The following is a 16001-nucleotide window of genomic DNA, read 5'->3' on the forward strand; positions in this document are numbered from 1 at the left end:
AATTTAGGAAAAATAGTTAGGAGTTGATTTTTGACTCAAAATTTTTATAAAAATTATTTTATAGGTCAAAGAAGTTAATGGAGAAGAAAAATCCACACGAAAAATTATAGAAATTTCTGGATTTATTCCGGGATTTCAGAAATTTTGAGAAAGGATGAAAGTGAAAACAAGTAAAACATAGAAGGGCAAATTGGTACTTTCCACACGCATACCTTAATTTTTTTTCTGAATGAAAGGGGGAATATTATTGCAAATCAATCTAAATACAAAGTAGAAGTATCAAAATAGAAGACCGCTACCAACAAGGGTTGGTCCAAGTGGTAAGCGGCTTGGTATTGCTTAAACGAGATTTCAAGTTCGAGTCTCAGCGTATGTAGAAATTCTTGTTGGAAGACTCACCCACCATAGCCAAGTGCACGACCCGAGTCGGATCCAGATGTAGTAGGAACAAAACTCCGGTGAACTGGGCGGGCAACCTAAAAAAAATAGAACACCGCTGAGAAAAGAGAGGATAAAAGTTAACATCTTCAAGTTATCCTTAGCCCTGAGTAATAAATAAGAACCATTAAGTGTGGGGTCATGAACGGTATGCAGTAGCGACCACATGCAGACCTTAATATCCTGCCATCACGCCTTCTTCCTCTTCATTTTCCCATCTGAAACTCTGAAAAACAGAGAGAGAATCGAGAGAAAACATGAGAGACCAAGAGGAAGAGGGTGACCGGAGGAAGCTTATCGGAGGAGAATCTCTTACATGCAACACTTGATTCTGACTGAGGTGACTCCCTCGCACCTTCTTCCACCTTCATTTTCTTCGATTGGTGGCCGTACGAGGAATTGATGATGATAATAAATTTGGCTCTAGTGAGAGAAAGTCATGGAACAAGTGAAATAATCCTAGAAGAGGGTAGATTAAAGTTTGTGTAGATGAAATGTGGAGTTGCATGTTGATTTTGTTGTTGGATGTTGCTCTTCTTCTCTGGTTCTTAGTGTCCGAAACAGGGGTTAATGGCTTAGGGAAATGGCTCTGGTTTAATGAGAAAATGAAGAGAAAGTTTGGGTGTGCAGTGCTGGGGATTTAAATTGATATATATAGACACACACACTTGGGGAAGTGTTTGGTTAGTTGGGTGTTTGTTTTGCTTGATTTTCTCTGGTTTGGGGCCTTCGAAACGGAGGTGATTAAAATCTATCTGTCAAAGGAAGATGACTTGGTTTATGAAGTATTCAAATAATGAGTTTGTTGTTGATCTGTGTTCCATTTTGTTCTTGATAATGGCTTTGGGTTTTATGGAATTAGAAAGAGAAGAATGAAGTATTGTATATAAATATATACATGTCATGAGTGTGTACTATTGAATCTAGGATTATTGCATAGGGGAGGTAGTCCGTTGAATTCAAGGAGGAAAAAAAACGGTTGAACCAAGTGGATGTATATTTGTTGGTGTGCGGGCTGATTATGTTTTCAGTTTCAGTGCCTTATTCTATATTAAGATGGACAGAATTTTTTGGGTCTGAAAATGGAAAAGTGATGCCAAAATCTGGGATTTTAATAAGACAAGAAATTGTTGAATTTGGTGGGAACCAAAAATCTGATTGGAGTCTATTGTTTTGTGTTCTCAAATGCTGAATATCTAGGATAAATGATTAAGTCATACTTGGAGATACTAAACTGATAATCTGTGTATTATTATCGAAGCTAGGAAATTTAAAAAAAAAAAAAGAAAAGAAAAGAAAAGAAGAAGAAGAAGAGAAGCTTATCGAGAGCCGTCCAAATTTGAGGGTATAAGGACATCTAGAAGTGTATGACTAGTAATAATGTAGAATTGGCATAAGGAAGGAATATTAAGGATGCTAAATTTAAATTTGGGAACACATAATTATAAATCAGGAAAATATTTCCAGATTAAGTATGTGATAGCTCAAAGCAATATCAAATATTTAGGAAAGTGTCAACTGGTTGTAGTATTGCTGAAAATTTACGTAGACTCAGATAGAGGCTTTTAAATGAAGATTAATTGATTCTTGATGAGGAACTCATTCGTCAAAACTTGGAATCTTAAGCAAGTATTTAAAACTGTTGGAATATGCACTGTTAAGACATTGTTTTAATCTCTTTTTCTGGAGAATAAGCCTGAGGTTAATGGTGAGTGACTAAAGGTCTTTCTATGGTGCTATCTAACTTGAGGATACTAGAATGATTATTTGACCACAATTCTCAAATCTGAGAATAATTCTAGAACCAAAAGATCGAGTTGCCCAGAATGTTGAGGATAATTGAAGAATGATTAATTCAAGTTGAACATACATGTGTGAATCGGGCAAGCTTGTCAAGTAATAGTTGAATTGATTAATTTAAATCAAAAGGTAAAATTAAATTTCATTGAACTAAGTCTAAATAATTAGAGTTAAATACACATATGTCTGTCGGCCAAAGCTTGCTAGTAATGGCAAAACTTATTAATCAATAGTTGGAGTTTGATTAGTTTGGATTCAAATGCTTGAGAATAAATGTCCAAGGGTCATTAAGATTAAACTTACTTGATTAAAAATCAAGTAATTGGGCTTGTAAACATATACATGTATGCATGTATTGAGTGCGAGTGGTTAAGTATTGTAAAGTGATTTGTGGACATTGATATATAAATATATATATTTACTTTTTATTTTCCATGACGACCAATCACTTCATAAAAGTGAAATCGGCATAATGAATGGGACACAACAATTATCCTTAAATGTAATAGTTAAGTTAATATTTTTTACTAGAGATGATCAATCATTAAGTAAGGCTAGAGAATAAAGAAATTGGGAATTAAAGAAAGGTGTTCAATTTCATGGACTGTAGTTGGATCAAATGGTAACCTACCCTTACATATGTGATAGGTTTGAACATTTGCATAAACCCACCAAGGACACAGCATAAAAAGAAGGAAATCAGGTTTGATTTGGGAGCAGGGAGACCCAAGTAGTAGTTTTTTCCTATCTTACACTTGTATATGATTATTGTATGTCTGTTTGTACCATATTGCTATTTTAAAGCATGAGAACATGCAACCTTAATTCTTTGCATGAATTATTTAGCTATGGTCACATGTAGTTGATAGACATAGTGCAGTATCTACCAATTATTTATGCATTATTTATTTAACTTGTCTATATGTCATTGTGTATAAATGTTTAATTGTATTAGTTTGTAAGGTTTTATTTCACATTGGCTTGTTTTGCGTGTTTTATATACTCTGCACATTGGTTTGATGGAAATTACTACTATGGATATTCTTTAGAATCTCACCCTCATTTTCATGACATGGAGCAAAGGCAAATAGCTCGATGAGAAAGAAAATTGTATAAGAAAAGGTTGGTCTAGTTAAAGGGCAGGGATACCTACTATATTTTGTATATATATAATAAAATATTTTGATAAGTTAATATTTATATATGTTATGTGGGCAAGTAACTAGTACTTGCTTTATGTAAATATTATTTTGTATCCTCTATAAAGAGGAGAGCACTGCTGGGCATAGGTAAATGTCGTTGACCGAGATGGTTACTATATTTTAACATAATATTATGAAATTTCACAATTTGAAATCCTTGTAGGTGTTATTAATATAAGTTGGAGGCAAAATCTGCTATGAATCACTTGTCAGATAATCTGAAAGTTCGAGTTATTTAATTAATGAATTCCAATGTATTTACAAGTTCAATTCCTAGATTGGAATTTTATTTTCAAATGATTTATGTTTTGAAACGATAAAAAAAACTTATCCCATTTTTCCACGTCAGAAACCTAGCGTTTAGTAATTCACAGACATTAAAATCACCCTATTAACATATAGAAAGTCAGGTGTTATAATGACACTTGAATATTGAAATCCTTATTTAATCACCTAAATCATGAAAAAAATTTTTTGGGCACATGATTAAATTGAGATTTTGAAATTTGCTGAAAAGACCTAATTGTCCTTTATTTAAAAGAAAAATATCAAGCACCCTTACTAGCCAGGCGATCATCGAAGCCCTGATAACAGTGGCGGCTGCCGAAGTTTAAGTGATTGCTAACTGGCCAATAACCGGTCGTCGAAGTTCTGAAGGCCAGCAACATTTTTTTGAGGATTTGTTTTAAGTCGAGTAATGTGATTAACAAGTTCTTTAAAGCTATTAATAAGTTAAATATAGCAGTTAATAACAGGTTTTTCAAGAAATTCAAAAAGTAGTATTTTTATAATTTCACTAACGCGATTAACAAGTCATGTAACTATATTAACAACTCTCATAACAACAATAACCATGTGATTTGAGAGCTTTTTGCACTTAAAAAGATTATTCATGGTATCATAAATAGGGAATTTTTCAAGTCTTTTAAGGAGGTTAATAAATTTTTTAGTGTTATTAACAAGTTCGGTATAACAATTAATAATAAGTTTTCCAGAAAATTCTAAAAGTGTTATTTTTACAATTTTAGTAATATGATTAACAAGTTATGTAACGATGTTAATAACTCTAATAATGCTATTAACAAAATTTTCTACTCAAGATTGATGTTTTTAATATTAGCTCCCTATAAAGATCATACAACAAATTTTTCCCGTTTATTAAGCAATCATTATAGTTATGAGAGTTATTAATATCATTACATGACTTGTTATGAGAGTTGTTTGTGACGTTATAAGAATTGTTAATATTATTACATGACTTGTTAATCATATTACTAAAGTCATAAAAATGTTACTTTTTGAATTTCCTTGAAAATTGTTATCAAACTTGTTAATAACTTAAAAAAACTTGTTAATGACATTACTAGACTTAAAAAAATTTCCAAAAAAATAGCTGCAGCTGTTGAAGCTCCAACGACTGGTGTCCACCTATACTCTAGTGGCCATTGCCGTTATTGGAGCTTCGGTGACCAGCCGATAGGTGAGGGTACCTAATGGTTTTCTTTGAAAAAAAATTAAAGGGTAATTTGGTTTTTTTAGCAAACTTTAAAATCCTACTTTGGTCATATGTGTTCAAAGAGAAATTTTTATTATTTAAGTGATCAAATAGGGCTTCATATTCAGGTGTCATTTTTCTGTTTTTTCCCCCTTAATATTAGATATGCAGAACTAATTTAATGAAAACAACTACACCGTTATCACTCCCTTTTAGAAGAAAATTTTGATATTTTTATAAGATCATATGACAATTTTAATGAGTATTAAATTTTTATTTATATGCTCATATTTAATAAGGGTAGTTAAAGAATAAAAATTAGAGTAAAATACTCTAACCTTCCCTATATATTAGCTTAATTACATAAATCTTTCCTCTATTTTGAAAACACATAGTTGAGTTCAAACCATTAATTCCGTTAAGAATATTCTGAGAAAATAATCTTTTAATTAAAAAGTATATTGTTGATTTACTCTTGATTATACTAAATCTTTAATTTTGACTAAAATTTTTTTGGATGAGTTTTGCAAATTTTTTCTTCTCGTTTTTATTTAATCAAATATTTATTTTTTAAATTTTTTTGGACAAAAACTTAAATAAATTAATTAATTTAGACCTTATAGATTTGATTAATTTTTTTAAATAAATTTATAAGTAAGCAAATATGTTTATAAATGTTTGTAATGAGAATTTTGTTTGAAAATTGTAAATATTAAATTACGGTATTTATATAATCTCTCAAACTTACGTCATTTATATTGTATGATGAAAATTGCATTTAAAATATTCTTTAGCGATCTAAAAAAAACTAAATAAATAGATTTGAATGGATGTGATGAAAAACTAAAATTATAAAATTTTACAATATAATCGAAATTAATAAATCCTATAACATATTAGAGGTTTGAAAACAGATGTATTAAAATAATTTTTTGTTGTATAAAAAATAGTTTTTAACAAATATAAATGTTTGGCATAAAAATAAATATAAATATTTGAATAATTCTAATGTGAATAGGGGTATTTTAGCCAAAATAAAAGCTCAGCAGTCAAACTTGGAAATGGAATCCCAAATATATACGGAAGGTTTGTGTAATATATACTTTAATTTTAAAGGAGGTCTATATCTGTTTTCAAAATAGAGGGGATATTTCTGTAATCTAGGTAAAGCAGAAGAGTGGTTAGCATATTTTACCCCAAAAATTAATATGATGATTATAAGGGTAGTATGGAAAATCATTTAAATTTTATGAAAAACTTAATACTTTTAATTATTTTATGTTTTATGTGTGAATTAGTTAGCAGTGCTTTATAATAGTAAGCAGAGGAAGTAGGATGGGTGGAACCAAAAAGAATAATTATTAGGGGGTGTTTGGATAAATTCAAACTTCTTTCAAAATCTATTTTCAAAATCAATTTTTTTAGTAAAAGTTATTCTCCAAACCATGATTGTTTGGAAAGATAGCTTCTAAGAAAAAAGTGATCTTAATAAAATGAAAGTGTTTGGATAGTTATTATCAAAAATATTTTTTTTAGATACAAATTATCAAAAAGTACATAAGTTAATTCATAATTACATAAAAGATATATTATAATTTACATTTTCAGTTGAAATAATAAATTTTCTAGTAATTTCTTTTACCAACAAAATAAGTGATATATAAAAAGTATAATTAATTAATTGCTAGTGTGTATATATACTTATAAAATATCAAAATAAATGCAGTTTTAGAAAAATGAATATTTTTTCCAATAAAAAATATTATTATAAACATAAAATGCTGATAGATTATCTAGTTTTGAAAGTTGGAAATATTCTTCCATACTCCCTCATTATTTGTCTACATGTTAGCGACCCCATCCATCTTGAGGTTTGACCGTTTGGCCATTCTGAAGTTTCAAGCCTCCTGACAATCATAATAATTATCCCGGTACTGGTTGTTATCTGAGAAGCGAAATTTTTTCGCTTTTCTCAAAATCAAGGTTTAAGTTTTTCAAAAAATTAGCCTGTTTGGATAGTTTTGGTGGTTTGGGGTCTAAAAATGCTTTTTTATTAAAAATTTGTTTGGATGAAACCAAATCATAGTTTGGAGAATAGTTTCTAGAGAATATATTTTGGGATAATAGATTTTGTAAAAAATAGATTTTGTGAAAAAGTAATTCTCATAAAGTGAGAGTATTGGAATAATTGTTATCAGATATACTTTTTATATGTGCAAATTACTAAAAAGGATATAAGTTAATATGATAATTACATAAAAAATAGATTTTATAATATATTTTAATTTGAAGGAATAAAATTGTTAATAATATAATTTTTACCAACATAATTAATAATATATAAGATAATGTAATTAATAAATAATTAATATGTGTATATATATTTGTAAAATATAAAATTAAATATGTTTATAGAAAAATAATTGAGGGATGTTAAAATCATATTACCGTTAGGATCTACTCTGATAGGTACAAGCATACTCTTCAATTTGAGCCAGAAGTAGAATAGATTCATTTTTTTTCAAACCATTATTTTAAATCCAAAAACCATGATTTACTGATTTTTTCCCTTATTTGGCAAATTTTTTACCCAAATCGTGGTTTAGGTCCTGAAACCATGGTGTCAGGTATTTGCCCAACAGGCCCTTAGTCTTGGCTCAATAAGAAATGACTGAGTACTACACCGGAGGCGCTCCAGGGCCCTTCCGAATACGCCCAACAACCTTATTTTGATGATAATAATATCTGAGTAGTCCTATGTGTGGTATCTATCAAGAGGCTGTTGAAATAGATTGTGTTGCAAATTATTAGACTTGTTGCTTACATTAAAAATAGCTTAATTAAATTACTTTAGATAGACCCATTACATGTTTATATAGTAATGATGAATCCTTTAAACACTCGGATGGCTATTATACATCAACTAAAATAAATACTAAAATTTTTAGGTACAATATGTATTGTACTAAATTGGTATAATATACAAGGATTAAGGTGCAATTTTACCTTGATAATTTTTGCTCAGAAGCTGTGAGTATTTGAAAGTTTTTTTTAGCAGCAATGTCGTCTTGGAAGGGTAAAAATGTAGTAATGTTGTGCCATCATTTAAAAGGAATAATTTTGAGGGAAAATTGCAACAAGTCCCATCTAAGAGAATTAAATACAAAAATGTCTCTTGAAATCATCAAATTATTCTGAAATTCCAAAGGACCTTATTACAAGAGAATCCATTTGTTTATTATCAAATTGCCCTTATCTTTTCTTTAAAGTATGCATTGATAACTGAAAGAGTAGTCATCAACAATTTAAAATATAAGGATTAACAACTATTGCAGCAAATATTGACAACTTATGCATTACCATTTATGATGAGCTAAGAAAATTTGTTGTTAATACTTACTGTGATAATTGTTAATCATTACACCATAAGTTATTAACGACCGCTCTTTTAATTGTCGATATATATTTAAAAAAAACATAAGGGTAATTTAATAATTAAACAAATAAATTTTTTTACAATGAGGTTCTTTAGGACTTCAGAATAATTCAATGATTTTAAGGGACATTTTTTCTATTTAATTCTCTTATATGGGACCTTATATATATTATAATTTTTTCTTAATTTTGACTATTAAATTTGACTTATGTCCCACGTAGCACTGCCACATCAGCACTCTATTTCCGCATAGTCCCTTCCTTTTTTCCCTCTCTCCCCTTTCTCTCTTCTGATGAACCACCGCCCTATTGTTTCTTTCTCTTCTGAGCTATGGATATTTGGAAGTTTTTTAAGAGCAATGTCATTTCAGAAGGGTAAAAAATGTAACAATGCTGCCCACCATTTGAAAAGATAAATTTTAGCTGTTAAATTTGAATTATTTCCCATATGTGACACCATCAGTACTCTATTTCCGCATAGTCCCTTCCTTTTACCCCCCTCCTATCTCTCTCTTCTGATGAAGCACCGCTCGATTGCCTCTCAGTCTTGATTCATTGCTCACGTCCCCACCTTGCTTTCCTCCTTAGGCTCCCCTGTCCTTCTTTCTCGCCCCTCCACGTCTGACTCCCGCCTACTGTAACTTGATTGGCTCACTCTTGATTCATTTTGAAACATAATTATGAATCTGGAAAATAACACCCAAGCCTGAAGGCAGAGTATTCATTCAATGCGTGCGTTATATATACAAATATTGGGCACAGCAAATATTGACAGGCCTGAGATGTCAATAGGAAAATGGTCCTTTTCTTTGGGCATATCAAAGTGGTAGAACAGCGAGTAAACAGCAGCAGGCTGAGGAGTTTGTTGAAGCTTGAACATGGCGAGAAGTTTATCTTCAGAGAATAATTCTTCTCTTTTGATAGATAACTCCTCTTTCATCATCATCCACGTCTTTCCTTTCGTGTGGCATCAGCATGTCGATTTCATTTAAGAAGAAGCCGAGTTTGCTGTGGGGAGGTGGGAATCAACAAAAAGGCGAGAGAGATTGATAGGGAAGCCCGAGGAGGGAAGCGTGGCATGGGTGTGAGAAGAATCAAGAATGAGAGGTAATTGGTGGTTCATCGAGAGAGAGAGAGAGGGGGGGGGGAAGGAAGGGCTACGTGGAAATAGAGTGTTGACGTGGCAGTGCCACATGGGATGTAAGTCAAATTCAATGGTCAAAATTAACCCTTTTAAAGAGTGGAGCAACATTGCTACATTTTTTCCGGCGCGGCATTGCTCCTAGAAGAATTTCTAGATATCCACAGCTCCTAAATGAAAACTCCCAGGGATAGAATTGCACTTTAACCCTAATAGACAAGCTAAAATTCCCCATACAAAACTCTTGCTCTATTCTTAAGCTTGACGGACAAGAAAAGATTAATGAGGAAAACAATAAAACATCCCCCCAAGCTCTAGCTATCTATGCTCCACAAACTCTTCGTTGTTGTATCAGTAACTGATGCTAGTTAGAGCAGCAAACTGAGACTCCTCATGTTTAATTGAATTGATGTTAATGTTTTTTTTTTTCATTTCTCAAGTTTTGAATGCTTGCATGAATGAGAAAAAAATAAGACATAAAAAATAAGCCCAGTAACCGTTGTCATGGAAGGAGAGGGATTCCATTCTTCAAAAACTTTATAATTCGAATGATCTATACTCTCTGAAACCCAAAAAATTACAAAATATAATGCTCACATTTGCTCGTTCCTTACAAAAAATAGAAAATCGTTTTAAACTGTATAATTTATCTCGTAAATTTATTCAACGTTTCGAATTATAATTCTTTTTCTTAAATGGAAAAAAATGAATGAAATAAAATTTAAATAGAAAAATACAATTGTAAGGAATAAAATGTGAGAAAAGGGAAAATAAATCAAGACATAAAAACATGGAGACTTCATATATTAATATAACAGACATATAAATTATTGCCGTTTAAGAAACAACATGTTTCATAACAAAATAAACCAAAGGATAAAAGAAACAGTAACTAAAACTTTCATAGAAAGATTATTTAACCAGGGGTGCATCTCTAACATTTTACATAAATATGACCTTGTCTTTTTCAATGAGACCACAACATCAGTCATCATAATTCGTCCTTCAGGTAATTCAGTGCAACAACTTAATGCTAACTCAAAAATTGATGATATATGTGGTAATATATTGCTGACATTTGGATTTCCTTCATGTAGCAAATTGACATCAAGAATATTGATAATTGAGTGTGGTGTTGATTTGCTAACCCAATCTTTCAAATCAAAATCTTCAATAAACATTTCATCAGTTGGTTTCTTCCTTGTAAACATCTCTATTAGCATGATACCATAGCTATATACATCTCCTTTGAAAGAAACCACTCCTTTTGATGCATACTCTGTATATCAAAAGAGAATATAAGGTTTGCAATTAAATATTTTTTTCACATAGCTAATAAAAATCTTCGCGTATATGAATAGAATATATATATACATATATCAATGATCAAATAGTAAAAAATTTTACATAGAATAAAAAACGACATAATTAAACTAAAATATCATTACTAAACTCACTACAAAAAAACAGCGGATTAGCGACGGAATTAGCAACGGAATGAAATTCCGTCGCTAATTTCTGACGGAATTGCGACGGACTTGCCACGGAATTTAGCGATGGAATAATTCCGTCGCAAATTCCATCGCTAAATGACGAATACTGACGGAATTTGAGACGGAATGTTTCCGTTGCTAAATTCCGTGGCAAGTCCGTCGCAATTCCTTTAGAAAAATTAGCGACGGAATTTCCGTCGCAAATCTGTGGGTAATTTGCAAAAGAGGTGGGGTTAGCCTATTCCAACTTTGCGACGGAATTTCTGACGGAAAAAATTTCCGTGGCTAAATTCCGTCAGAATTCTGTCGCTAAATGACGAATACTGAAGGAATTTGGGACGGAATGTTTCCGTCGCTAAATTCCGTGGCAAGTCCATCGGAAAAATTAGCGACGGAATTTCCGTCGCAATTCCATCGCAATTCCGTCGCAAATCCATCGCAAATCCGTGGGTAATTTGTAGAAGAGGTGGGGTTAGCCTATTCCAACTTTGCGACAGAATTTCTGACGGAAAAAATATCTGTGGCTAAATTTCGTCAGAAATCCGTTGCTAATTGTGTTGCTAACGCAAAATTTATGATTTTTTTTTTGCTAGCAAAATTTATGTAATTTTTAATTTTCTTATAATATTTGAATAATTTATGTAATATATAAAAATATGATGATTGATACATATTTTTCATAAGAAAATAAAGGTTAATCAATCTCATTGTTGGAGCAAGTTTTTGACGTGAAATATTTTTTGAACTTATGAAGTTAAATTAAAAGATATGAATATAGTTCCTAAGAATTTGATATGATTATATTGTCTTGTTAAGATATGAATATCTTTTTTGTTGGGTTGCTTCTCTTTCTCTTCCTACATCATCATGGAGTAAGTTTTAGTTAGTTAGATACAATAGAGATATGTGGAAAATGTAAAGATATGTTGAACTTTTATCTAATTGATAACTTATTTAACAACATATTTAATTATTAGCTTGTTTTCATTGAATCAATAATGGTGCCATGTACTTTAGGACTAAACAATAAACACAATAACTAAGTCAACCTAGTCCAATTTGCCTACATGCTTGATGTATATATCCAGTAGGTTGGGTTAGCTTGTTTAACATAAGTACTCAAACTGACCTAGAGTATTATATATAATCACTAACATATCTATATATACATATATCCCTATTCTCATTTGTGTCTTGGAGTAATAGTATATTATAAATATGTATATTTAAAATAAGTAATATAAAAGGACGGTAAAGTATAAAAAGAGAATCATTATTTTGAATTTATGACATAATAAATAGAAATATTTTGAAATTCTTTATAGTTATCTTGAAATTAGAAACTAGTTGGAAAATTGATTACGGACAACGAAGTATATAATAATTAGAAAAATCTGATTAAATGTAAAAATTATGCGTATATTTGTGTATATGTCTTGAATTTTTAATACAATAATTAGAAATATTTTATGTATGTTTAAGATAAATAAAAGGATGGTAAAGTATAAAAAAGAAAATTAATATCTTAAATTTCTAAGACAATAATTAGAAATATTTTGAAATTCTTTATAGTTATCTTGAAATTAGAAACTACTACAAAAATTGATTAGGGATGACAAAGTATACAATAATTAGAAAAATCTGATTAAATGTGAAAATTATGCATATTTGTGTATAAATCTTGAATTTCTAAGACAATAATTAGGAATATTTTATACATATTTAAGATAAATAAAGGGATGGTAAAGTATAAAAAGGAGAATCAATATCTTAAATTTCCAAGACAATAATTAGAAATACTTTGAATTTGTCATCCTGAAATTAGAAAATATTTAGAAAATTAATTAGAGATGATAAAATATATCTAAGATAATAATTAGAAAAATCCGATTAGATATTAAAATATATTGAATTTCTGTTAAGTTCTCGTAAAAGCTAGGTTTAAATTAAATAACTAATATATGTTTATATTATTTATAACATTTTCCTTTTCTCATGGTATTATTATTATTTGATATAGTATTATTACTATTTAGATACTTGGTTATGTATTTTTTTTCTAACTATTATATACTCAGAGGAAGAAATTGGTGATTGAAAAAAAAGGAGGGAAGCTTTTTGCCAAAAAAAGGAGCGAAATAAAATTTTTCATTTTTCCCTCATTCTCCACGGCGCTTTCAACTTGAAGCCCTAGCCCCAAAATCAACTCACTCTCACTTTCTCCGCATTGCACCCTCTGCCTCTGTTGTTCACCGTCAACTGCACTCAGTTTGCTCTGGTTCTCGGTCTTGCATCATCGGTGGTGGCTCTCGGCACTATTCCCATCATAGACCCACCTCAATGATCCACGCTATCTGCCCTCAATTTCGGTTAGTTGATTATGCTCTTGGCCTCTCCTCTCTTTTTCGTCCCGATCCTTTTCTTTCTCAGACTCTCTTTTCTTCCTTATCCTAATCCCTCTCTTTCTCTTGAAGTGAATAGGTTTAGATTGCAAAATTATTCATTTGGGTTTTGCTGACAGGCTTTGGATTCGTTAATTTGTCCCACAGGTACAAAATACACATTTTACTAGTAGAATTCACATATGTTCAGTAGCAGCATCAATTTTTTTTTCCTACTCTTTCGCTTCTGTACTTGTACATGGATTGAGAAGAAAGTTTGCCTTGTCATTTTGCCTTATGCCGGTCTGTGCAATTTTTTTCGGATTTTTAGACTACTATATAGTTCATGGACAGTGCGTTGCTTTTATGTTTTCTCTCATGGGATTTGCATTTTTGGTTACTTTTCTGTGCATATCAGTCTTGTTTTTATTGCATCTTGATCCTCATTCATTTGCATAGCAAGGTTCTATCGCCTTAATGTAGGATTTTTGGTATGTTTAGCAATTAATGAGCTTAAGGATTGTTCTTGGCTCCGTTGGATATTTTTTCTCATAATGGCTGCTCAAAAGCTTAAGTCATAAAGTTTTTTGATTAGTACGTTGGTATGTAAAGGCATTTGTCAAAGGAATTATGAATGTAGTTGGTGCTTGAACGTTGTGATGATTATTGAACTCAAAATAGTATTGGACTGTTATGGTAATTATTGCTGCTTGATTCCTTTTTTCTTTCCTCCAATGTCCTGATCGAACAACCAACCTGAATGATAGAAAGTTGACTCTCATATAATCTGCTGCAATTATTTCACCAATGTTTGCCCTATAGTGAATGTTTATGCTGCTTATAATCCATCCCACTTTTAAAACTAGATCAAGGAACGAATATTTATGAAATAACCTGAGAAATTAGATAATTCTTAATTGACATAAAAAATTCAACTCGTTTAATTGAGATTCCTTAAGAAAATTGCAAACTAACATCCCCGAATTGTCATTCAAGTTTTATGCTCTTGTTTAAATCAAAGTTCAATGACATCTCACTTAAACTCCAAATTAAACTTAAGCTACAATTAATCCTGGAATTTTAACAAACAGAGAAAATCAATCAATTTCCTCCTTTAATTTTCCTCTCAAACTTCCAATCAATCGAATAAAGGCTTATGACCTCTCAATATTTCAAGAAAAGTAGCAAAGTAAACATATTCCAAATCTGAAAAATATAAACTTGCACAAATTAAATCTTAACAGAGAGGAATTGTTGAAACTGTCAAATCTGAAATTTCAAAAGTCTACTAGTTCAAGTTATAAATCTATAGTCTCCATCATCAATCTTCAATTTATGCCCCAAAACATGCACAAGATAAGATAATAATCAATAGCCACGTGTAAAAATATTAAATGAAGATTTAATAATAAATTTTTAAGATTTAATCAATTAATTTTCATTAAGTGTAAAATGGCTAATAAAATAAAATAATTATTTTTTCTCAGCATGAGATGATAGATTTCCTTAAAATTGCGATAATTGGTTTTGCTATCTAATTATTCTATAATTATTTGGTTTATATACTTTTATGCATTATTCAAACTTTGTCAAATAACACTGCTTTATTATAGGATGATTATATGAGGCGGAAGGCATCCATGAATTCTGATGCAACTTCTCAAAGTGTGCAATCAAATGATCTTGAAGACATTAATATATGGTTTGAGGTTACTGGTGGTAAAAATAAGAAGGGCCGCTTGTATGGGTTAGGATCTGAGGGTAAAGACATTGGCTCTTCCTCTCATGTGTCTTCTTCTTCTATCAACAACACAGGACTCCATCCAGAATTTGAGTCCGAATTGCAAAATAGGGTACAAGAGCTTAGGCAACAGAATCAAGAGATTATGCAACAGAATCGGGAGATTCGCCAAGAGAATCAAGAGATTTGCCAGGAGAATCAAAATCTTAAAGATACAATCTTGTCCAGGCTCAAGGAACTTGAGAACAAAATATCCTGGCCATCTGACCAAGATAGTGCAGGAAATGACTGTTGAGACATTAGTTGTGTCTATTTATATTTATAGAATAGACTTCTGATATTTCTTTTTTATTCAGTTGTTATGTTTTTAAATTTTAGACAGTTTATTGTACTTCATATTATCTTTAATTCATGTTGGTTTTTATAAAAAAATTTGATTTGATTAACATTTTAAAAATTTATTCCTGTCCCTATAAATTATTTATAGAAAAAGCTGCCAAAAACAAATTTTTGACGAAAAGAAAACGTTGGCAAAAAAAAATTAAATTTCTGACGGATTTGTGACGAAAATTCCATCGCAAATCCGTCGTACATGACAGATTTGCGACGGAAAATTTCGTCGCAAATCTATAAAATTTCTGACGCAAAGTAGCAACGGAATATTCCGTCGCAAATCCGTCGCAATTTTTGTGACGGAATTTCCGTCACAAATCCGTTGCAAAGTTTGTGACGGAATTTCCGTCGCTACTTCGTCTTAGAGTTGGAATGCACTATCCCGATATTTGTGATGAAATATCATATTTTTGCGACGGAATTTTTCATCGCAAATCAACGACGGAATCTCATAATCCGTCGCAAATTAATTAGCGACAGAA

The 16001-nt window shown here is 30.9% G+C and overlaps 1 protein-coding gene across 1 annotated transcript; it reads left to right on the forward strand.

The window, feature by feature from the left end:
• The first annotated feature begins 15025 nt into the window (after positions 1–15025).
• Positions 15026–15421, forward strand: LOC114737627 (uncharacterized). Its single transcript, XM_028925579.1, has one exon. The coding sequence runs from the start codon at positions 15026–15028 to the stop codon at positions 15419–15421; it is 396 nt and encodes a 131-aa protein (XP_028781412.1).
• Positions 15422–16001: the final 580 nt, after the last annotated feature.

This window comes from Neltuma alba, unplaced genomic scaffold, assembly GCF_004799145.2.
Source record: "Neltuma alba isolate B1F8T4 unplaced genomic scaffold, ASM479914v2 tig00013471_pilon, whole genome shotgun sequence".
Classification (NCBI taxonomy): Eukaryota; Viridiplantae; Streptophyta; class Magnoliopsida; order Fabales; family Fabaceae; genus Neltuma; species Neltuma alba.

Bases quoted from the DNA above. Each gene is read 5' to 3' on its own strand.
- LOC114737627 (XM_028925579.1), top strand. From the start codon at position 15,026: ATGAATTCTGATGCAACTTCTCAAAGTGTGCAATCAAATGATCTTGAA.